A 25,048-nucleotide genomic window follows, 5' to 3' on the forward strand; every position below is an offset into this window, starting at 1 on the left:
TATATGCATGCAGACTTATGTCAGGTTCCAATCTGAGCAGTGATTAACGAGAAGAGTGATAAAACGAAGATAAAAACAAGCGAGGATGAAAGAGAACAATAAAATGCTCTAAGTGTCTCTATACAGAAACAGAGATTCTTTCATTCAGTGTTAGTGATTCACATGATGGTCCATCCTGCTGATTTCCCAGCACTCACAGCGGTTACAAACCACAGAATGAACCTGAGATTTACACATTGTCATGTCTGTCCCAGTGGACAGTCTCTTTCAGCCCGATGTCCTGATGCAGCCCAGATCCAGCCTGGATTCACACTGATGTGGTCGTGTCAGATGGTGAAAGAGGTTTCTTTTTATCAGGTTGGGCTGTAAGTGTGTGAGATATGCGCTCTTCTCTGAGTCATGGTGGAGGCACTGTAATCTGTTAAACTAACCAGGGCTGGTATGGGATGGAGTGTTTCAGATTGCATACTACATACTGGAAACATTACAAAGCTTCAGAGAGCCCAAACTTTTACACTGTGGATTATATATATATATACACTCTTAAAAATAAGAGTTAAAGATGCCATTTTGAACAGTGAACAGTTCTTCAAAGAAAATTAGTTTTTCTTAAGAGTGAAGAACACTAATAAAGAACCTTTTCCCTCTATAAAGAACCTTTTGTATATATTTATATTTATACCATTAAAAAGTATTTTTGAAATAAGTCTCTTATGATCACCAAGTATTTATTCTTTCAAAAACACAGTAAAATCAGTACTGTTGAGAAATATTATTACAATTTAAAATAGCTGTTTTCTATCGAAGCCTGTTTCTGCCACTGAATTAAATATATATATAGGCCTATATAAAAAAAGGTAATTGCAACTTTTTATCTCACAATTTTGACTTTTTTCCAGCAATTGACATATTTTCTCAAAATTGTGAGAATATGAACTCGCAATTTCGAGTTATAGTCAGAATTGTGAGATATAAACTCGCAATTGCAAGAAAATCGCGTTTTTACCACAGAACTGGACTTTATAACTCACAACTGCAAGTTTATATCTGAAAATGTTGAGAAAAGAAGGAAGTCACAATTCCGAGAAAAAAACGGAGAAATACAAGATAAAAAGTCTGTTTAATATTATTATTTAATTTTTATTTCATTTCAGTGGCAGAAACAGGCTTCCGTAGTTTTCTATTTTAATACAGTTTATAGTGTAATTTATTCCTATGATCGCAACTGAATTTTCAGCAATATGAAACTTTAGTGTCATACAATCCTTCAGAAATAATTCTAATATGCTGATTTCCTGCTCAAGAAACATTTATTTTAATAAATTTAATGCGTCTTTGATGAATAAAAGTATATATAATATAATATGTACATATATCATCGTTTTTCCGTATGCTAACAACTTGGAACAACTGAAATATTTTATCCTCACATGCTCAGCAGGGAAAGAGAAGCATTGAGAGATGTTTCCGCTGGTTCAGAGTCACCTGTCCTTCCATGTGTTTGAGCAGATGCAGGTTATAAAGCAAGCTGTTTACCATGGGTAAAGAGAGAGCATCCTTGTGTCCGTTTGGCTGAGTGTGTTTTGGCTCAGCTTGATAGGTGTAGCCTTGAGATAGACACGGAGCTCTAGCCACACACCATGTGAGAAATGTGTGCGCACACAAACTCTGATGGCCGCATATGAGTTGTGGTTTCCTGTCTGAGATATATGCTGTGGTATATTAGTGCAGCACCAAGTATGCACTGACACCAAGGCCATTGATTTTGTTGAGTGTGTATGTGTGTGTCCACATGCATGTGTGTGGTCCAGCAGGTTCAGTGTGACTAATTGAGGGGTTTCAGACAAGTACTCTGTTTCCCCCTTTTAAGAAACACACATGTACACATACACTAGAGGGTATTATCTTTGAATCCATCCGTTGAGGAGAAGATGGTTACGCAGAGTTATAGCAACAAGGACTGACAGAATAGCGGCTGTCTGTTTGAGAAAATAAAAGTAAACAAATGGAAAAACAGAGAGAAAGGAGAAAAGTGAGAGAAAATGAGAATTTAAGAGGACCCAGGAGCGAACCCTGTTGAACATCTTACCTCATAACAAGCAAATTAAATGAGAATTATCAACATCTCTTCAGATTCCATATGTTTGTTCACATGTGTCTCAATTTTCTGAGCTAAGTCAATTCAATTTATAAATTAATTACTTAAATGTACTTTAAGTAATTTTTGGTTGTACTTTATTTTCTAGTGTCCTTTATCTATCTTTGGTGAAGTCAAAAAAAAAAAAATATTCTGCAGCACCAAGGGAGCTATGACTGAAAAAAAAAGGACTGTATGTTTGTACTCCATCTACTTCACTCTCACTATGATGTATGGTGGCCAGACATGACTCTTTCAGGGTGACATCTCTCCTTTATTCAGCATGCATGATGCAAAAAAACAAATATTATAAAAATTGTCTGTCAAACAATCAATCAATCAATCAATCATTCATTAATCAATTTAATTGTCTATTCTGTTAATATATAATATAATATAATGTATTATTTTTTAAGCCTACATTAAATACATGCCTTCCATTCATTCTCCAATTGGAAAATGGGATTTAGCTTTCTCCTGTTCATACCCACTGTTCTTTTCTTTCAGTGAAACGCAATTCCCATCATTCCCTGTGTGTTTTTCTGTCAGCATTCGCCTGTCGAGTGTGGACAGCCCGGTGTGTGTGTGTGTGCATGTGCAGGAGAGTGTGTGAAAGGCTATACGTTTCTGCACGTGTGTGTCAAGTGCGGACAGGTTTGTGGTGGAGTGCTAATATACTTTGCGATGTTTGTGATGTGTGTGCTGACAGACCTAAAGGTTTTTCACCACACCGCTGTGCTCATGTGTCTCTATTTCTCCTTCTTGCCTTTACCGGAGACATATTATAAATTCAGTCAACGAGTTTCTATCATTTTCCTCCATTTGGCTCTTTTTTTAAATTCCCTTTTGACACTCTCTCTCTCGCTCTGTCTCTGTCTTCCCTTATTGTGGGGAAACGTTGTGAAATGTGTTTGTAGGTTTAGGATAAACCACTCTGCATTTGCTGGAGACATACCAGGAGAGTGGAATTAAATGGCTGCTCTTTTGAGTTGGATTCCCCTCAGAACAGGAATGTTGGGCTCTCCAGCAACCACTAATAATCCTCAGAGCGGCGGGCTGGCCGTGTGTCCCGCGGCCTCTCACTGCCTCCTTCATTCTGCTTTCTGACAAAGCTATGAGGGAGAAAACTCCAATATGTTCTGTTTTGTTTTGCACAAGGATTAAAGCATGGAATTCCAGCTCTAGGATTATGTGCTTGGCCTGGCAATCCATGTCATGAGAGATAAAACATGAAAAATTCAAATAACTTTCTTAATTCTGCCTAATTCATAAAAGACAGTAATCAAACTTCCAGCTTTTTATGAGACGAAAATGGATCTGAGTGAGAAAAATTCACAAATTTCCCTGATGGTTGGCTAGACATGGAGGCACTATAAAATCACACAGCCATAGGAAAACATCAGGATAAATGTTTGCTTTGGCTAGACATAAAGCCGTGGAGAAAAAGCCTTAAGAATGGTTTGGATGAAGGACACTAGCAGTGTCTGTTCTCGACATCTCTGCTGATGTAATTGTCTTAGCAGACATGTTTGAAGAAGTGTTTGTGTTTGGAAAGATCTGAGGAGTTGATGTGAGGGTAGTAATGAGGAGACCTGAGAACTAGCTTTCATTCAGCTTTTATGTCTGAACACAATGCACAAACACACACACAGTACAACTCATTCAAGGACTTGACCTTTCGCGGTGTCTGGAGAGGTTCTACAGAGGCTTCTCTGACAAAACCCACACCCCCTGCCACTCTGTGACACAGAGCGACAACTGGAGCCCCAGCTCATACCGCGATGGAGCTACCGCCACCAAGAGAAACAGAAGAGCCTAACATCGCACAGGAGCCTGAGCCCTTTACATCTGACCAGGGATTTGAGCCGGCTACAACATCCAAGCCAGTGGGAATATTGGTGGAACTGGATACTGAGGAATTGCTGGTCGACTGGGAAATGGAGTTAGTGACCTTGGTCGGTCATCTCCCTGGTGTCGCCTAGTACATCCACACAGGCTCCTCCCTCCTTCAGTTCCGGTGTGGGTAACCTTACTCCTGTCTCATAGGTCACTCTACTCATAAGGCTCTACTCCACCATCCACTCTAGTATCAAACACCTCCTGTTCGACCGTGACCTTATCTGCCTACCAGATCTCATTCTTCTGGGTTTTCTGTCTTTTGATCATTTAGTTTTCGTTTCATGGACTTTTAGTTTGTCTTGTTTCATTTCCTGATGTCTCTGGCAATTCATTTGATCATCACACCTTTGTTCATTATCAATGACTACTTAAGTTCTTTTGTTTCCTTAGTTCACCGTTGGTTGTTGTGCACACTGTTACTTTGCCTTGGATTACCCTGTGTTTATTCTTTTATTAAATACCTTTGTGTTGTGTTTGACTCTTCATCCCATTAATTTGTAGGACTTTTAAAACTTTTACAAATGAGATTAAAACAGACCAATATTCAATAAATTGTTAATGAAAATAACAAATTAGCAATTAATCTATGCAATTGCTAAATATATATATATATATATATATATATTTTTTTTTTTATAAAATGTTTGCTAAAGATACATTTTTTAAAATAAAAATATATAGATTTATAAAACCAAAGTATATATTCTAAAAATAGCAATTTATCTAAATTATTAACCATTCTAAAATAATATTTATAAATGTTAAAGAACATGTTAAAATGGAGTAATATTCAATATAAATAAAAAAAGTAATTGTTCTCTCTTTTACACTAGCAAGTAAAAAGAAATATTGAAAAAAATGATACAAATGATAAATAAATATATGAATTATTAAGCAGCATTTAAAATAGTACTAAATATGATAAATTAGACAAATATTCAATAAATAAAACTGTTATATTAGTAGTGCTGTTTACAGCTTCACATTCATTTACATGATTGTGTGATAGAATTGATTGGCCATTTTAACACTTAGAAACATCCAATCACATTTTAGAGACAAAATAATCTGTTTTGTAATAGTAGACTAAGGGGCAGTTTCACTAAAAGCTTGCGCCAGCGCAAACCGTCTTTTGGCATTAAAATAGTACTATAAGGTTTTACTAAAGATGCGCAGTGAAAAATTAGTGCTGAAAAGGCGTGGACACCGTTATTTCTGCGCCTGACCTTATTGAATATGCATTTCTAGGAGTTTCCCTTTCAGACGCAGAATTTATGGGAGGAGAGTACTCGAATCACGCAACGAGTTTTACTAACGTTTGCGCTCGTCACATTACTGGTATTTGCGTCATTATTTAACAGCCAAAAAAAGCATGTCTTAAACTAATTTGCGCTTGAAATGGCTGCAATTTGTTGCTGAGGAGGCACAGCAGAGATGAGAGAGTGCGTGGTAGAAGGGAGAGGATTTTTTTTCCCACACGTAATTTATTTGGAATGCAAAAAGAACATGAAAATATAATTTGACAAACCATGGCAATTTTAATTTGCTTCGGGAAATAAAAGACGACTTGGAACCCTCAACTAGGAGTCACGCAATATCAGGTCTATCAAAACTTCTATTGCAACTAGGTCTATTGCAACTTCTAGCATTTTTTGGCCTCCGGTTCTTTTTCAACGTACTATGGTTTCTTTATTCTTTATTTGCAACTGCTCTAATTTATATTGTGTTGGTCGGTGTGTCAATGACATGTTGCCTCTGTGTTCTTTAATGTGCACGTTGTTGGTAATCACCCATCTGCGTTTTTTTGGAATTGTGCTCTCGCTGTATTTTGCCATGTTTAGTAAAACTGGCCCTAAGCACTGTCAGATATGGGTTGAACATTGAACACGTTCTGTCTGTTCTGTTTAAAATAGTTATGCTTTCTGGCCACTAGGGGCTTCAGCTCTCAGGTAAAAGCAGCACACAAAATTCCATCCTCTTTTCTTTCAACTACTGTCTCTTTGTGATTTACCGCCTCCTTTTCTGTTCCTCGCTGTGGTTAAGGGCCTGGGTTTCCCTTCTTGGTACCGCTCCCTGTTTTTCCATACAAACACACATTAAACACACTCCTTTCCTTAGATTCCAGAGCCACAGGATTGAATCTGGACAGCCATACTTTACATTCCGAGGGTCAGGAAGGCATTCCACACTACCTGTTACTGAGGTGACGGCGGTCCTGTCTGATTGGACGGTTTGTGTGGTGAGAGGTTAATGATACTCCTGAAGTCAGGGCGGAGACCAGTGTCACCATCCACACACACACACATCCACATCCACCGAGGGGCACAGGAAGCCAGCAGAGTCATAAAGAGAATAATTAGAAACACACATGTATACACACTGTGATACTCTGTGTGTGACGTGGTGTTCTCCATCACCGCTGATAAAATAAAAAATTCCAGGACGTTCTTGCAGTCTGCGGTCAGCGTGTGCCGTGGATTCGGCTGCCAGCATGGGTTGACATGGACCGGGATGTTCAGTCACGCCCATGGGGGTTGCCGCAGGAACTCCTTTTTCCCGAGGGAACGCAGCCAGGCTTGGGGCGTCAATGTAGGCATTTTGGGAAGGTTGAGGAGATGGGGAGAGATAAACAGAGGATGCGAGATCCCACAGTTGGAACGGATGCAGCAGATACTGATTCAGAAGCCTCACACACACCACTTCAAAACACCTTCTCACACACACACACACGCCCTCACAGCTATGCTGATGAAGCCGAGTAAATCACTCATGTGTGTGGACGAAACTCTGTGACTGAGGACAAATCTAAATGTAGAAAGGGTGTGAGAGAAACAGTCCACACTCTGAAGTGGTTTGGAAATGGTAAATTAGCTACTGAAGAAACCTGAGGTGATCATTTCCCATGTTTGAGGGTAACAGGTTCAATGTCGTTCTCAAGCACATCCACATAATGACTGTCGTTGTCCAACAGAACCAGACTTTTGTCTTCTGACTGAAAGTCTGGTCAATTTTGCAGCTTATTTTGGTCAAGAAAAGCTACTTGAACAGGAAACAAATATCTGAACAATGTCTGAAATGCCAAAGTTTTTTGGGCAATAAATTGTGAAATTGAGCAGCAACTTGTCTCCGCTAATCATTGTGCTCAAGCTACAGTACCTACAGTTGGAGTCCCAACCCAACCCAAGACTTGGACTCAAATTGAGCTGGTCTTGACTAAAACACTGAAAGATGTTACCAGAAATTTTACCATGGTCAAGAGATTTTCTGGAAGTCTTCAAATTTCTGGAAAATCATCAAAAGAAAGAAAAAAAAAAAACTGAGGAGGACAGAGGGCAGAAATAATAAATAAACCAAAAAAATTAAAGGAAGAGAAATTGAGAAACAAGAGGCATGTAGGATTGTGTGCAAAGATTATGTCATATTTCAGCCTATAGCATGATTGCTCTACACTTCAGGCCCAGTTACATACTGAAAACTAATTTCAGCCGACAGGACATGAGCAAGAGAGGAGATATGGTCAACGGCCCAACTTTGCAGCTTATTTTGGCCAAAAGAAATGCTCACATGAACAGGAAGCAATCATCTGAATGACATTTGAAAGGCCAACCACAGTTAAATTGAGTTTTTCCGGGCAGCAAATTGTGAAATTAAGTAGTAACTTGTTCAAAAGTTGTATCTATTAATCATTTTATTAAGCCTATTTATGTCTTGATCTGGCTTTGGACTCGGATTAAGCTGGTCTTGACTACAACACTGGTAGATGGTACCGGAGGTGCTACCATGCTTAAACGATTTTATAAAAGTCTTTAGTTGGTGCTTTATGATTCTTCGTACTAGAAAACTCTAGGAAGAATACAAAAAAAAAAAAAAAAAAAAATCTGCCCTTCTTCCATGAGTAAGACAGATGATAAAAAAGTAAAAATAAACAAAAAAAAAAAAGCAAAAGAACCAGAAATCGAGAGACAAGAGGGATGTACTGCAGGATTGTATGTGCACAAAATATCTCATATTTTAGCCTATAGCATGATCAGGCCCAGTTACATACTGAAAACTTATTTCAGCTAACAAAACATGAGCAAGAGAGAAAATATGGTCAAATGGTCAACTTTGTCGTTTATTTTGGCCAGTGAAATGCCCATGTGAACAGGAAACAATAATCTGAACGATGTTTGAAACGACCAACCACACTTTTTTAATGAAGTTTTTTTGGGCAGCATGTTTTGAAATGAAGTAGTAACTTGTTCAAAAAAATTGCTCAGCAGTCTCCGCTAATCATTGTAGAGACAAACCAAAGAAACCAAAGCTTCCTGCATTTGCAGATCAATCCTGCTCAATGGTCAGGAGGAATTTTGTGCCACTCCCCTGTCTCAACGCTGCAATATTCTTGGGATGTCTGGTGTGAATTGTTCTCTTGAAGTCACGCCAAACCATCTCAATCAGCTTGAGGTCAGGACTCTGGGCTGCTCCAGGAGGAGTATTTTCTTCTGTTGAGGCTATTCTGTTGTTTAATTACTCCTGTGCTTTGGGTGGTTGTCTGGTTGCATCCCTCTACGTCTGTTGAGCTGTGATTGGCAGACAAATTGTCTAACATTTTTCATCAAAATGTCTTGATGAACACAGAAATTAATTTCTCTGTCAATATTGGAAAGCTGTCCAGGCCCTAAGGCAGTAACCCAAACCATGATGGTTCCTCCACCATACTTCACACTTAGGATGAGGTTTTTGCGAGGCTTTCCTGTAGCTCAAATAGTAGAGCATGGCGCTAGCAAGGTCATGGGTTCGATTCCCAGGGAAAGCAAGAGCTGATAAAATGTAAAAACTGTAACTTGAATTCAATGTAAGTCACTTTGTATAAAAGCGTCTGCTAAATGCATAAATGTAAATGTTTTGATGATGTGCTTCGTTTTTTCCAAACCTCTCAACTTCAGTTACATCTGTCCACAGGGTTTTTTTAATACTAGTGGTATGGTGGGACATCCAGGTATTCTTTTTTTTTCTTTTCTGGACAGCATAGGCTTCTTGCAGGATTTCCTCCAATGAACACTGTTTTTGTTTAGACCATATCTTCATGGTCTTGTTATGGACTCTGAAATATTTGGACTTGGACATTTGGAATCCTGACTTGGACTTGACCCTCTTCGGGTTTTTTGCCTTGACTCAGATTCAACTCTTTTCTGGTCTCAGTTTTGGCTCGAACTTAACTACTCGGGTCTTAACCTAGACTTGGACTCAAACTGAGCTGGTCTTGACTAAAACACTGGTAGTTGTTCCTATGGTCAAGAGATTATCAAGTTGCCACTTTATTATTCTTCAAGGTAGAAAATGGTAGAAAGAATGCTAAAAACATGAAGAGAAGGAAGGAGGAAAAATGATAGAAAGTAGAATAAAAAAATGGAACAGAGGAGAAAACGAGACAAAAGAGGAATGTAGGATTGTGTGCAAAGAATATATGATATCTAAAACTTATTTCAGCCAACAAGACATGAGCCAGAGAGAATATATGATTTGAAAAGTGTCTAAGAGAAAATCCTCAGCTGCGATTCATTCTTCATTTTTTTTTCGTTTTTCAGAGACAAAGACCATTTGAACTTGACTCTTTTAATCCCACAAGAATTCTCTCCCACATGCTTATAGAGGTCACAATAACACAAAGAGACACAAAAGCGAGGAATGGCAAAAGGGAACGTCATGTGCAAGAGGAAATTCATTCTCCACCTCAAAATGAAAGAGAAGAATTAAAGTCCTGGAATAATCTAGAAATTAGAGAAGATGGTGCTTGAGCTCAGCCTGAATTAAATAGCGCAGATGGTTAATATTCAAACTAGAAGAACTTTTGTAGAGGAAAGGTCTGATTTTAAATGTCTCACCTTTACTTTGCTCATCAAATGAAATGATTTTGAAAACTTGCTTCTAAAATGTTAAGAAAATCTCAATGTAACATATTAGGGAACACTATTGACTATTAACTGGCTGTTTATTCATACTTATAAGGCATATATAAATCTTTTATTCTGCATGACCATATTTTAGATCCCTTGATCCTAACCCAAACCTAAACTTAACAACTACCTTACTAACTATTAATTAGCAGCAAATTAGAAGTTAATTGAGGGAAAACTCTTAATTATAATGAATAGTGACTACGACCAGGTCTCCATCTCATCCATACTTATTTTCATACTATTAACCCTACGTAAGGGGTAAAAGTCCAAGAGTCCAAAAGCAGAATTTGTGCAATTGGCTCTGGATCTCAGACTTAATGACTAATTATTTTTCTATCCAAACCCACACTAAGGTTTTAATTATGCTATAACCAATGGTAACCAACTTTAGAGCACAATCATCAACCGAGCACGTCTAATCAAGCATCAAAGCACATCTGATTCCTCCGACACCATCCATTTACCAAGAATCAAATGTTTATAATTAAGTAAAGGGCAGAAGCACTGTCTTTTGAATCCCACAGAGCACTGCAACAAGTCTCCCACAGAAGGACGGGGCAGGGTCGGAAAAAATTTTATTTAACCAAAAAAACAACAACAGGCTGACCAGATTAGTGATATCAGTGATTAAATTGTTCATTCATCCAAATGAAATGCAAATTTATTACCGCAAGATGTTAATCTGGTAATCAAACACAAACCTCATGTGAGCCTGAATGCTGAAAATATAAAACGATAAATATTGGATAATACAGTTAAATGCAAACCGACAAACTTTCTTCTCAAAAAGGTTGTAGAAAACTGGCTCGTCATGATCTTTGGTCACGCAACATCTCTTAACAGCGGTGTAAAAGATCTGAAAAACAACCGATACTCGCATACAAAAGGACAAAAATCAACAGAAAAAAGAAATGGATCAATTTGATGGATATACTTTGCTCTGTACAATTGCACATTTTCATGCCTTCCTCCTATTTAAATCTGAAAATGCAGCCATGATTAAATAGCATTTAATCAGTCTGATGAGTCTTGTGATAGAGTGTTAAATGCCTGAAGGAAATAAACTGGTTCTGTACATGTAGATAACGCAGATCTTTGGAACGAGTGTGACCACTTAAAGTACATCAATGCTGGTTTCTGCTCTGTGTTTATGCATTCTTTATATATGGCTTGTGTGAATATGAATATGTTTGACTGTCTATCCCTCTGTCTCTCCGTGGACGTTCTCCATGTGGACTTTGAGGTAGTCGTTGCGGGTGAACTTCTTGTGGCACAGGGAGCATTCAGCCATGGGTCTGTTGGGATTATGGGTCAGCTTGTGTCTGATCAACATCTTCTTCAAACTAAAGGACAGGTCACACACCTAGAAATCCGTAAACACACAAAAAATTAACATTCTCAACACACTGAGAAAATATTTTGTTTTTTAATGTTTAATATCTTTATCCCAGTTTAAAGTCAAAATGAAATTGACCCTTAATACATGATGTTGGTCTTTGCAGGACTCATTGGTGCACATCAATCAGTTAATTCTCAGCGCATAGAGACTCTTTCACCTAGATATCACACTTTAGAGACTGTGTCTTTTCCCCGAATTAGAAAATACAGAAATCATCCAAATTAAGAGTAACAATCTAACTGATGTTCAACAAATAAAAAATGTTTACAATACAGAGAAACAATTTACAAACCTTGGCTTACTGAATATCAGGTCCCTTTCTACAAAAGCACTTTTTGTAAATGATTTGATCAATGATAATAATCTAGATTTGCTCTGTTTGACAGAAACATGGCTAAAACCAGATGAATACATTACTTTAAATGAGTCTACCCCCCAAGATTACTGCTATAAAAATGAGCCACGTCCAAAAGGTAAAGGGGGAGGTGTTGCTACAATTTATAGCAATATTCTCAGTATTTCTCAGAGGGCAGGCTTCAAGTATAACTCGTTTGAAGTTATGGTGCTGCGTATAACATTATCTAGAGAAACACATGTTAGTGATAAATCCCCTGTGATGTTTGTACAGGCTACTGTATACAGGCCACCAGGGCACCATACAGACTTTATTAAAGAATTTGCTGATTTTCTATCTGAGTTAGTACTGGCTGCAGACAAAGTCTTAATTGTTGGCGATTTTAATATCCATGTCGATAATGAAAAAGATGCATTAGGATCAGCATTCATAGACATTCTGAACTCTATTGAGGTTAGACAACACATTTCAGGACCTACTCATTTTCGAAATCATACTCTAGATTTAATACTGTCACATGGAATTGATGTTAGTGGTGTTGAAATTCTGCAGCAAAGCGATGATATCTCAGATCATTATCTAGTCTTGTGTAAACTCCATATAGCTAAAACTGTAGATTCTACTCCTTGTTACAAGTATGGTAGAGCCATCACCTCTACCACAAAAGACTGCTTTGTAAGTAATCTTCCTGATTTATCTCAATTCCTCAGCATATCCCATAGCTCAGAACAACTTGATGATGTAACAGAAACTCTTTTTTTCTAGCACTTTAGATACAGTTGCTCCTTTACGCTTAAGGAAGATCAAAGAAAAGAGTCTGACTCTGTGGTATAATGAGCAAACTCACACCTTAAAGAGAGCAGCCCGGAAAATGGAGCGCAGCTGGAGGAAAACAAAACTAGAGGTATTTCATATAGCTTGGCAGGAAAGTACCCTATCCTACAGAAAATGATTAAAAACTGCTAGATCTGATTACTTTTCGTCATTCTGTACTATAGGAAAGGAAGAATTGTATAAACTTGTTAAATTATCTAAACCAACAACAGTCTGGCAGTCAAATGAGTGAAAATATTCCATAACACTCTTCAGAAAGATGAAGCAGGACTTGCATTATTGGCTTGGGCTATAATATAATTTTTGGGATAACAATCATTAATGATGAGAAGAGTCAGTTGCTTGTACATAATATTTTACAATTTTACTTAATATACTTTAATATGGAACAGATAATAAAACATTTAATTTTCTTTAGGGTTATTATAGTTGAAATTAATAATAAAAATACTATTGTTATTATTGATTATATTAAAATAAATATATGAAAAAATATAAATGAAAAGTAAATGAAAATTAGTAATGTCAAGTAACTGTTGAAGCACTAAATTTACTGAAAATAATCGGGAAAATGGAAATAAATAAAAACTACAACTGAATACATTTATAAATTAAGCCTAAATAAATAAATTAAACCTTAGTAATATATAAAAAATAATCATCATAATAAAAAAAATTACAAAAGCACAAAGCAAAATAATAAGAAAATTAGAGTAAAATAAAAAAAACAATAAACAAAAATATATAAATAAAAGCTAATTCAAAGTATTAATACAAACTATAATAGTATATAAAAACAATACTAAAATAACATCATCTTCTTGACTTTAAGCTTTTAAGTTAATTTTAATTATTTATTAATAATATACTTTAATAATAATATTTAAAAAACATTTTTTAAACATTTAATTTCCCACAAAAATAGAAGCATCAGAGATCAAGCAATTTTTGCAGGTGCCTCTGCAAAAGATGTCAAGTTTTGAAGCATTAAAATGACTTACAATAAACTGAAAAATGGATATACATAAAAACCACAACTAAACCTAAAACAGATTAAATGCTGAAGACCCTTAACATAGGCTTACATTGAAGAAAGGTCATATTTAGAGACTCGAATATCATTGATATAAAGTTCATTGGCGTGAGCTTTTAACTTAAACTAGTAATCATTCATCAAGCAGCCATCCAGAAACCATTTAGCGACACACTAAAATGCATTTTAGCCACTTCATAAGCAATGGCTTGGCAGATCTACATTGTGGCTGTGACTTTTGTAGACTTTTTTTTCCAGGACAGGACATAATAAATTAGTCTAGTAGCCATAAGTGGATTTGTTACATAACCCATGAAAAATATCCATGAGAGGATGGTTTTTATTTTGGCATTTCACATTTCGTGAAACAGCACTTGTTTACAGATTTCATTCTGTAATGTTGTGTGTGTTAGCATGACTTCATGCCCTGCGACCACAGAGAGGATGTGAAGGCAAAGCTCAATACATCAGAGCAGACACACAAACAACCAATAACTGAAGGAATAAAAACACAACAAAAGAACTGCAAGCCAGGGCCAAATCTTCTAAAGTTTGCCATATGCTATTGGTTGAGACCTTAACACACACACACACACACACCAGAATCATTGGACGCAACACTGCCAACAAAACAGACACTAAGAAACAGCCAGTTAGCAAAGTGAAGCCAAACCGAGCAGTAAATCGCATTGAGTTAAATCCTGCAGCGGCCTGGTGCCACTACACACACACACACACACACACACACATGCACACACACACACACTATCAAATATGCATCACTAATGGCACACAAATCCATTTCACATGATAAATCAAGTTGATCTCTCCAAGAACACTCAATATTCTTTATCACCATGAAGAGACAGTGAAAAATATTGCAGCTGTCACTTTCTTCATAAAATGAATGTAATTTTTAATTTAAACAGCATGAAAAAGCATTTAATGCCTTGATGGACGACTTATTAGTCTCAGTCTCTCACTGTGACATGAAGTGCAGAAGTTAATGGCTGTGGGCACATGTGAGGATGGAGGTATGCTGGCCATGTGGTGGCAGAAATGCTGGTATAGAGATGCTAAACCATTTATACTCTGATGTACAGGTACATTACATCAATTAGAATATCAATAGAATACAAAAATTAGAATATCATGAAAAACTGCAATTTTTGTAACTTATTTCAAAAAGTTAAACTTTCACATATTTTAAATTCATTACATGTAAACTAAGATATTTCAAAAGTTTTTTTGTTTTAATTTTGATGATTAGAGCTTATAGCTAGTGAAAGTCAAAATCCAGTATCTCAAAATATTAGAATATTTCCTAAGATCAATCAAAAAAAGGATTTGCAAAGCAGAAAAGTTCAAGTTATTTCAAGTATGTTGATTTATGCACTGAATACTTTGTTGGGGCTCCTTTAGCACAAACTCCAGCATCAGTGAGGAATGGCATGGAAGCGATCAGCCTGTGGCTCTGCTGAGGCACTCTTGAGCCTTCAGCTCGTCTGGATTGTTGGATCAACTGTTTCTCATCTTTCTCTTGAAAATATCCCATAGATTCCATATGGGGTTCAGGTCAGGCATGTTGGTTGGCCAATCAAGCACAGTAATATCATGGTCAGCAAAGCACTTGGAAGTGGTTTTGGCAGTGTGGGCAGGTGCGAACGTCCTGCTGGAAAAGCAAATCAGCATCTCCATAAAGCTTGTCAGCAGATGGAAATCTCCTGGTAGACGGCTGCATTGACTTTGGAATTGACTTTGAACACAATTGACCAACAATCTGGCCAGCAGACATCACAGCACCCCAAATCATCACTGACTGTGGAAACTTCAAACTGGACTTCAAGCATCTTGGGTTCAGTTTTCCTGGAGAGGCACTTTGCACCACTGAGCAACAGTCCAGTTCTTTTTCTCCTTAGCCCAGGTAAGATGATGCTTCTGACGTTGTTTCTGTTTCAGAAGTGGCTTAGTAGCCCTTTTCCTGAAGACGTCTGAGCGTGGTGACTCTTGATGCACTGACTCCAGCTTCAGTTCACTCCTTGTGAAGCTCTCCCAAGTGTTTGAATCAGCTTTGCTTGACAGTATTCTCAAGCTTGCGGTCATCCCTGTTGCTTGTGCACCATTTCCTACACAATTTCTTCCTTCCAGTCAACTTCCCATTTAATATGCTTTGATACAGCACTCTGTGAACAGCCACTCCTTTCAGTAATGACCCTCTGTGATTTACCCTCTTTGTGGAGGGGTGCCAATGATTGTCTTCTGGATCATTTCCAAGTCAGCAGTCTTCCCCATTATTGTGGTTTCAAAGAACAAGAGATACCCTGAATTTATACTGTAGGGATGGTTGTTTAATGAAAAGTATTCTAATATATTGAGATGCTGGATTTTGACTTCCAAGAGCTGTAAGCTCTAATCATCAAAATTAAAACAAAAACACTTTTGAAATGTCTTACTTTACATGTTATGAATGTAAAATATTTATGAAAGTTTCACTTTTTGAAATAAATTACAAAAAAAAGTTTTTCACGATATACATTTTTTTTTAGATGTACCTGTATCCATGGCCAAAAAAAAAAACACTAAGCAGAAAAAAAAAAAAAAAAATACTTTGCAAACTGAACAGCACAGCCTGTGTAGATTCCTGTTTGAAGTGTGTAGCTGCATTTATGTATATATATATATATATATATATATATACAGTGGGTACGAAAAGTATTCAGACCCCCTTAAATTTTTCACTCTTTGTTATATTGCAGCCATTTGCTAAAATAATCATAAGTTCATTTTTTTTCCTCATTAATGAACACACAGCACAGAATTGTTGACATTTTTGCAGATTTATTAAAAAACTGAAATATCACATGGTCCTAAGTATTCAGACCCTTTGCTGTGACACTCATATATTTAACTCAGGTGCTGTCCATTTCTTCTGATCATCCTTGAGATGGTTCTACACCTTCATTTGAGTCCAGCTGTGTTTGATTATACTGACTGGACTTGATTAGGAAAGCCACACACCTGTCTATATAAGACCTTACAGCTCACAGTGCATGTCAGAGCAAATGAGAATCATGAGGTCAAAGGAACTGCCTGAAGAGCTCAGAGACAGAATTGTGGCAAGGCACAGATCTGGCCAAGGTTACAAAAAAATTTCTGCTGTACTTAACCTGTTAACGTTTTACAGAGTGACGGCGCACTGAAGCGTTTTTTTCCCCACTAGTTTAATGTTTATGAATGAATTTAACGTGAAAGAATATCATTAATTTTGACAAACTATATATCATTCTGAAGGTCTAAGCCTCAAGCATCGACGACAGATTGCTGTTTTCTGATAGAAAGCTTATAAGGAATGTATTTGCTACATTTGTGTAAGCAGTACACATCAAAACAGGCAGAATAAAAAATCAGTACGTACCAGATTCATTGTAATAACGAGCCACAAACGCGTCCACTGCTGAAATCCCAGTTTAGTTAGAGAGGTAAGGGTCCACAGAACAACATCCCAGCGAGCACTTTTAGTCCAGCGAAACAATAACGTTGTAATAAGGATGAATATTCCTTTGTTTACGTTTCATTTCTTCAGAGAGTTATTGTTCGCGTCCGTTATGGAATAAATTACGCTCAAAAACAGCGTCTTGGTGGTAAAAAACAACACGGTGCTGTAGCATACAGTTTTACAAACATAATGAGACCGTCCACGGAAAAAAAAGTCTCAGAAAAGCGGAATATAGTTTATTTGAATTTGGCGCTCTCTCCAGCCAGCTCTGACGCACGCTGTGACACTCACGCTGTCATCTGAGCGGGGCATAACTTAGCGATCTGCTTTATCCATAAAAAACTGTTTTTATTTTTCTTCTACATTTTTTATATGTGTGTGTGTGTATTGTGTGGGGAATGTGGCCGTATCTGCATGATTATAATCTGTATGGAAGCACATCAGCGTGTTTATTACCGACTCTATGACGGCTATCATTGTGATTCATTGATCAGCTATTATTGATTATATGGCCCATCTGTTTGATTATCATCTGAATGGAGGCACATCAGCGTGTGTTTACTGACTCTATGACCATGTCTGGCAATATCACTTCATGCCTGGCAATCAGAATACTTCATTATACATACTATTTTTTTTTCTATTTGTTTTCCTTTTTTATTACTCAAATAATTATTTTTGTATTTTTTAGTGCTCAAATAAATCTGTCTATTATTTTATAATTGAAAAACTATGCAGGAACATGTATAATGACTAAAATAGTTTGTATAATTCTGCAATCCATTTGGTGGTTATTTTTCCTCAAACAGGGGGGTGGGGGGGACTATAAATAGTTTCAGAAAAAATATTGCAGGAATCTAATTTTTCATGGTATCTTCTTCAAATTTGAAATATGAACTCATGAGACACATGGCTTTCGATCCATTACTTGTCTGGATTGCTCCAGGACTTATTTCATGTATTTGTATATGAAATAAAAAAATATTCAGTGTGGAAAATATTTTTCAAGGCACGTCAGTGTCTATAACTTTTTATATTTTTGAACATGATCAACTCTGGATGATAGATAGTAAAGCCTAGAGTGTCTTCTTTCCAAAGATACCTAATTTGTTTGTGTAGCACTCTTTGTCAGGAACTGTTACCATTTTAATTTAGGTAGGTTATTTTCACCTGTGAGGCCCACAATGGGGGGCAAAGGTTAACAGGTTAAGGTTCCTAAGAGCACAGTGGCCACCATAATCCTTAAATGGATGACGTTTGGGACGACCAGAACCCTTCTTAGAGCTGGCCGTCCGGCCAAACTGAGCTATTGGGGAAGAAGAGCCTTGGTGAGAGAGGTAAAGAAGAACCCAAAGATCACTGTGGCTGAGCTCCAGAGATGCAGTCGGGAGATGGGAGAAAGTTGTAGAGAGTCAACCATCACTGCAGCCCTCTACCAGTCGGGGCTTTATGGCAGAGTGGCCCGACGGAAGCCTCTCCTCAGTGCAAGACACAAAAAAACACCTGAAGGACCACAAGATGGTGAGAAATAAGATTCTCTGGTCTGATGAGAGCAAGATAGAACTTTTTGGCCTTAATTCTAAGCGGTATGTGTGGAGAACACCAGGCACTGCTCATCACCTGTCCAATACAGTCCCAACAGTGAAGCATGGTGGTGGCAGCATCATGCTGTGGGGGTGTTTTTCAGCTGCAGGGACAGGACGACTGGTTGCAATCGAAGGAAAGATGAATGCAGCCAAGTACAGGGATATCCTGGATGAAAACCTTCTCCAGAGTGCTCAGGACCTCAGACTGGGCCGAAGGTTTACCTTCCAACAAGACAATGACCCTAAGCACACAGCTAAAATAACGAAGGAGTGGCTTCACAACAACTCCGTGACTGTTCTTGAATGGCCCAGCCAGAGCCCTGACTTAAACCCAATTGAGCATCTCTGGAGAGACCTAAAAATGGCTGTCCACCAACGTTTACCATCCAACCTGACAGAACTGGAGAGGATCTGCAAGGAGGAATGGCAGAGGATCCCCAAATCCAGGTGTGAAAAACTTGTTGCATCTTTCCCAAAAAGACTCATGGCTGTATTAGATCAAAAGGGTGCTTCTACTAAATACTAAGCAAAGGGTCTGAATACTTAGGACCATGTGATATTTCAGTTTTTCTTTTTTAATAAATCTGCAAAAATGTCAACAATTCTGTGTTTTTCTGTCAATATGGGGTGCTGTGTGTACATTAATGAGGAAAAAAAAATGAACTTAAGTGATTTTAGCAAATGGCTGCAATATAACAAAGAGTGAACAATTTAAGGGGGTCTGAATACTTTCCGTACCCACTGTATATATATATATATATATATATATATATATATATGTATATATATATATATATATATATATATATATATACACACACACACAAAATGTTGCTTGAAAGTTTGTGAACCCTTTAGAATTTTCTATATTTCCGCATAAATATGACCCAAAACATCATCAGATTTTCATTTAAGTCCTGAAAGTAGACAAAGAGAACCCAATCAAACAAGTGAGAGAAAAATATTTTCTTTGTCATTTATTTATTGAGAAAAATTATCCAGTGTTACATACTGTATATGTGCGTTGCAAAGGTATGTGAATCTTTGCTTTCAGTATCTGGTGTGACCCCTTTTTGCTGCAGTAACTGATGGTAAAGTTTCTTGTAAATGCTGATCAGTCCTGCACAATAACATGTAGTAGTTTTAGACATTCCTTAGTGCAGAACCACTTAAACTCTGTGATGTTGGTGGGTTTCCTCCTATGAACTGCTTACTTCGGTCCTTCCACAACATTTTAATTGGATTAAGGTCTGGACTTTGACTCAGCCGTTCCAAAACTTTAACTTTGTTCATCTTTAACCATTCTTTGGTAGAATGACTTGTGTGCTTGAGGTTGTTGTCTTGCTGCATGACCCACGTTCTCTTGAGACTGTTCTTAAACAGATGTCCTGACGTTTTCCTTTAGAATTTGCTGGTATAATTCAGAATTCATTGTTCCATCAATGATGGCAGGCTGTCCTGGCCAAGAAGCAGCAAAACAGGCCCAAGCCATGATACTACCACTACCATGTTTCACAGATGGCATAAGATTCTTAAGCTGGAATGCAGTGTGTTCTTTTTTCCGAACATAATAGCTTCTCATTTAATTCAATAAGTTCTATTTTGGTTTCATCCATCCATTAAACCTTTCTCCAATAGTCCTCTGGCTCCAATAGTCCACATGATCTATAGCAAGCAATTTTCTTTTTGGAGAACAGTGGCTTTCTTCTTGCAACTCTGCCATGCACACCATGGTTGCTCAGTGTTCTCCCGAGGGTGGGCTCATGAACATTAACATTAGCCAATGTGAGAAAGGCCTTTAGTTGCTTAAAAGTTACCCTGGGAACTTTTGCAACCTTGCAGACTATTACATGTTCTGCTTTGGAGTGATCTTTGTTGGTCGACCACTTCTCGGGAAGGTAAAAGTGGTCTTGAATTTCCTCCATTTGTACACAATCTGTCTGACTATGGATTTGTGGAGTCCAAACTCTTTGGTTTTGTAACCTTTTCTAGCCTGATGAGCAACATCAACTCTTTTTCCGAGGTCCTCAGTAATCTCCTTTATTCGTGATATGATTCACTTCCACAAACATGACCATACTTTGATAGATCCCTGTTCTTTGAATAAACAGGTCACGTACTGACATTTGATAGTCGTTGCACTGACTGAAAACACCTCTGCACAGACAGACTCTAATTTCACCTTTAAATTAACTGCTAATCCAAGAGATTCACATAATTTTGCAACACACAGATATGTAACTGGATCGTTTTTCTCAATAAATAAATTACAAAGAAAATATTTTTCTCTCACTTGTTTGATTGGGTTCTCTTTGTCTACTTTCAGGACTTATATGAAAACCTGATGATGTTTTGGGTCATATTTATGCAGAAATATAGAAAATTCTAAAGGGTTCACAAACTTTCAAGCAGCATTGTATATATATATATAAATAATAAAAAGAATAAAACATGAAAATAAGAACTGTAATTGACTGTTTTTAACTAAATTTTTTACAGCATACACAGCCATTCTGTAACACTTCTATTGCTGCATTTATTTGATCAAAAATGCAGTAAAAACAGTAATATTGTGAAATATTATTGCAATTTAAAATAACGTAATTTATTCCTGTGATCAAAGCTGAATTTCCAGCATCATTACTCCAGTCTTCAGCGTCACATGATCCTTCAGAAATCATTCTAGTATGCTGATTTGCTGCTCAAGAAACATCTTTTGAATGGTAGTGTATTTTGGGGTGAATTTTCTGTTAAAACTGACTATATAGCGGCCACTACAGGACAGCATACAAAAATAATTCAACACTAATACACTGGAATGCAGGTTGTGGAACGAGGAGTTTTAATTCTGTCTTCAGTGCATAGAACAAACAAACGGCCAAAGCATCGACAAATGCTTATATTTTAATGAGAACAAGCTTGTTTAAATACACTCAAATATAATGTGATTTATTTATAACAGGTTTGAATGGTCCTTGGTTGCTATATTGTGAATTTTGGTGCATTTTAGTAAATCTAAAACAGAATAACTAGATCTGAGCCCATTAAATTTCTTTAGACCAAAAATGTGGCAAAATTGTTTCAGAACGTTAAATCATCATTTTGACACAAAGTTCCTGTTCTTTAACTTCAACAGGAGCCGTAAAAGACAGGCACGACCACCCCACAAACCACTTCAAATGCAGTCAAATACTAAGGGAAAGCGAGTCAAAAAATAAATGAATTTGGAGTATGGATGGTTTCTGGCATGCTGCACTTCAAAAATGCTGCGCATGAAAGAAGTCCCGGGGTAATTTGCCATCATCAATGGAAGCCATTCTAACAACCGTCATCAGAACGCCAGATTTCAGACCAAATCACTCCAGGCTTAAAGGACTTGTCACGTCAAATGCGTAGAGAAAAAAACTGAGGAAACAGCCAATTTCATTCTCTTATGCTCTCTAAAACAGTCAAAACTTAGAAAGACATGCTTGCAGCTTGCCATAGAAATCAAATAAATACAGGAGGAATGTTTCTCATTTTCCTTAGTGAAGTGAGTGTGTGTGTGTGTGTGTGTGTGTGTGTTTAGATCCCTCAAGAGTCTCCTGCAGAGTATGTTCACTGCTGGCAAAGTGTTTCAGATGGAGAGGAAACTGCATTTGTGGAAGTGAGTATCTTTATATTGCACTCTCCTTCACACACTGTCTAAGAGAGGACAATAATAAAGCATTATTGTAGGCCAGATGGTGAGGAATAGTCAGCACTCCTGTCCTCAACATGTTATGTGATTTGAGTAATCATTCACATCTGTAGCACAATCAAATCATGTGTCTTTTTGAGGTGTGCTAATTTACTGTAAGTGGTCACACAATTTTCATCTGACAGATGTATAAAAATATAAAACAGGTAATGTACTTAAGATTTGAGTAAGAAGACAATTTAAGAACCTTTTTTTCCCCTATTCTAATATTTCTGTATTCCATTGTAATGGTTTAAATAAATGAAAAAAAAGTCTCAATTTAATTCATAAAACTTTAAAAATTGAATCATTTATTAATTTTTTTACGAAAAAAGAGCCCTATGAAATCTTCCTTCCTTACTGCCTCCCCGTCCTCCTTTTTTTCTGGATTTATGATTTAATAGAAAATGTATTATTTAAAAACGGTGGTAATCAAAGGCATAAATCATTAACTTTTTAATTCCTCTTTCAAAATGTAATGCAAAAGAAAATTTAACAATTCCTTTAATTTTTTGGCAAACTGTTAAAATTAAACCATGGAAGAAAAATTGTGAAACCACATACTATGCACTAATGAAAAATGCTCAGTAAGACCAGGAGTCAAATCTTTGAATTGTACTGGTTAATCCAGTTCACCAGAAGCATTTATATGATTTGCTTATGAGTGACCAGGATCTTGTGTCAAACTCACTGACAGAGGAAGATCATCAGTGAAGAACAACTTCACTTTGGTCTGTCCTTCACACAACGCTGTCACATGACTTGGAATCTGATTCATTTGAACCACTTTTATGATGCTTTTTTTATGGTGTCTCTTTGAATCTTGAAAGCTCCAGTCGTTTTTCAGTGTAATTGCAAGGAAAAAAAGGGATAGGTGCATTATTCATACAAAGAAGGACATGAAAGTGTGTATGATGTTGACTTATGTAAACTGTTCCTTTAAGAAAGAAAAAATACAATTTACGTATATTGATTCAATGAAGTGTTTAATCACTAATGTATGCGCTGACTGGCTGGACTGTGTGTGCGTGTGTGTCCAAAGAAACCGATGGACACAAATGTCTTTTCAGGGACAGTGAGAAAATAGAGAGGAGTTCACAACTGCTGTGGGTGTCTTATGGGTCAGAGATGGGTCAGTTTGCTCAGTGCGGTTTCGTCCTTGTGTCCGCCTGGCAGGACGTCCTTCCACTGCGGCTTTGACACCACAGTAACATCCTCACACACACACACACACACACACACACAGACAGACAGACAGACTGTGTGAGTGTGTGCTGATTAATGTGCTGCAAGGGCATTCTGCTTCGTGGTCTGATGCGCGTCACGGTGCTGATTATGTAGACGCAGCGTGGGCCGCAGGGTTAAACTCAAGACCGGCTTTAGCTCTTAGACTAAACCCTGCTGAACGTCACACACTACCCACAAGCCACCTCTCTCTCTGCTCTTCCACTGGGATGTGGCTGTGGTGTGTCAAGAGCGGTTGTGTGATAGTCAGCCAGAATCAGACATAAAAAGAGCCCGTGTTTGTGTGTTAGAATGCAGCATTATGCAATGTGGTCTGCGTGTGTAACTCACGTCGCACTGGAAGGGCTTCTCTCCAGTGTGTGTGCGCATGTGCTCATCCAGGCCACGCTTCTGACTGAAGGCCTTGTTGCACTCACTGCATTTATACGGCTTTTCCTGTAAAAGAGAGAGACTTTGAACACACAATACTATAAAAGGCAGTATCCTCTCAGCTATGTTCCTTCTTAGAGATAAATGGTATCTGTGAGGATTTCCAGTCAGGATTTAGACCGTATCATAGTACTGAGACTGCTCTCATAAGATTAACAAATGACCAACTCTTATCACCCAATTGTGGTTGTATCCCTCTATTAGTGCTGCGTTTGACACTATTGACAGCAACATTCTCTTGAGTAGACTACAAAATTATGTTGGCATTTGTGCATTGGCATGGTTCAAATCTGACTGTCATTAATTTCTAACAGTGAATGACAAGGTATCATATTGAACAGTACAGCATGGATCAAGTACATTGACATATTTACATATATACATTGATCAAGTACAGTATGGAGTATCTCAAGGCTCAGTACTAGGACCATTACTTTTCACGCTTTACATTACATACCCTTGGGAGATATCATCAGGAAACATAGCAGTAGCTTTCACTATTATGCTGATGATTCTCAGCTCTATATTTTTTTGCGGCCAGATGAAACATACCAATTCGCATACTGCTAAATTCGGGAAAAACAGAGGTTTTAATTATTGGACCAAAAACCTCCGCATGTAATAACCTGAAATGACTTTAACTGAAAAAAAAATCTCCGTTATTGTCCTTTTGCATTATTCACAAACTATTTTCCTGTTTGACAATGTAAAGCTGCTTTGACACAATCTGTATTGTATAAAGCGGTATAAAATTAAACAAACTTGACTTGAAACAAAAATAGGGGAAGATTTGGGGAAGATGGCCACCTTAAAGGGATAGTGCACCCAAAAAAATAAAAATTCTGTAATCATTTATTTACCCTCAAGTTGTTCAGGTTTGCAATAACTTGAGGGTTGGTAAATGACAGCATTTTCTTTTTTGGGTGAACTATCCCTTTAGAAGCAATCAGCAATGTAAGTTTACTTTTAAATTGT

At 37.4% G+C, this 25,048-nt stretch overlaps 1 protein-coding gene across 2 annotated transcripts in view; it reads right to left on the reverse strand.

Moving 5' to 3' along the window:
* Positions 1 to 9,620: 9,620 nt before the first annotated feature.
* Positions 9,621 to 25,048, reverse strand: part of LOC306860989 (PR domain zinc finger protein 5-like) — a 93,473-nt gene continuing 78,045 nt past the window's right edge. The window contains exons 15-16 of one of the 2 annotated variants that reach the window (XM_079403033.1): positions 23,975 to 24,079; positions 9,621 to 11,341 (exon numbers count right to left, since the gene is read on the reverse strand). In XM_079403033.1, the coding sequence (XP_079259159.1) occupies positions 11,177 to 11,341; positions 23,975 to 24,079 (270 nt within the window). In that variant the 3' untranslated portion in view covers positions 9,621 to 11,176. The remainder of the gene's footprint in view (positions 11,342 to 23,974; positions 24,080 to 25,048) is intronic. The other variant, XR_013783437.1, reaches the window with a different exon arrangement.

Source organism: Barbus barbus, assembly GCF_936440315.1.
Source record: "Barbus barbus genome assembly, chromosome: 41".
Classification (NCBI taxonomy): Eukaryota; Metazoa; Chordata; class Actinopteri; order Cypriniformes; family Cyprinidae; genus Barbus; species Barbus barbus.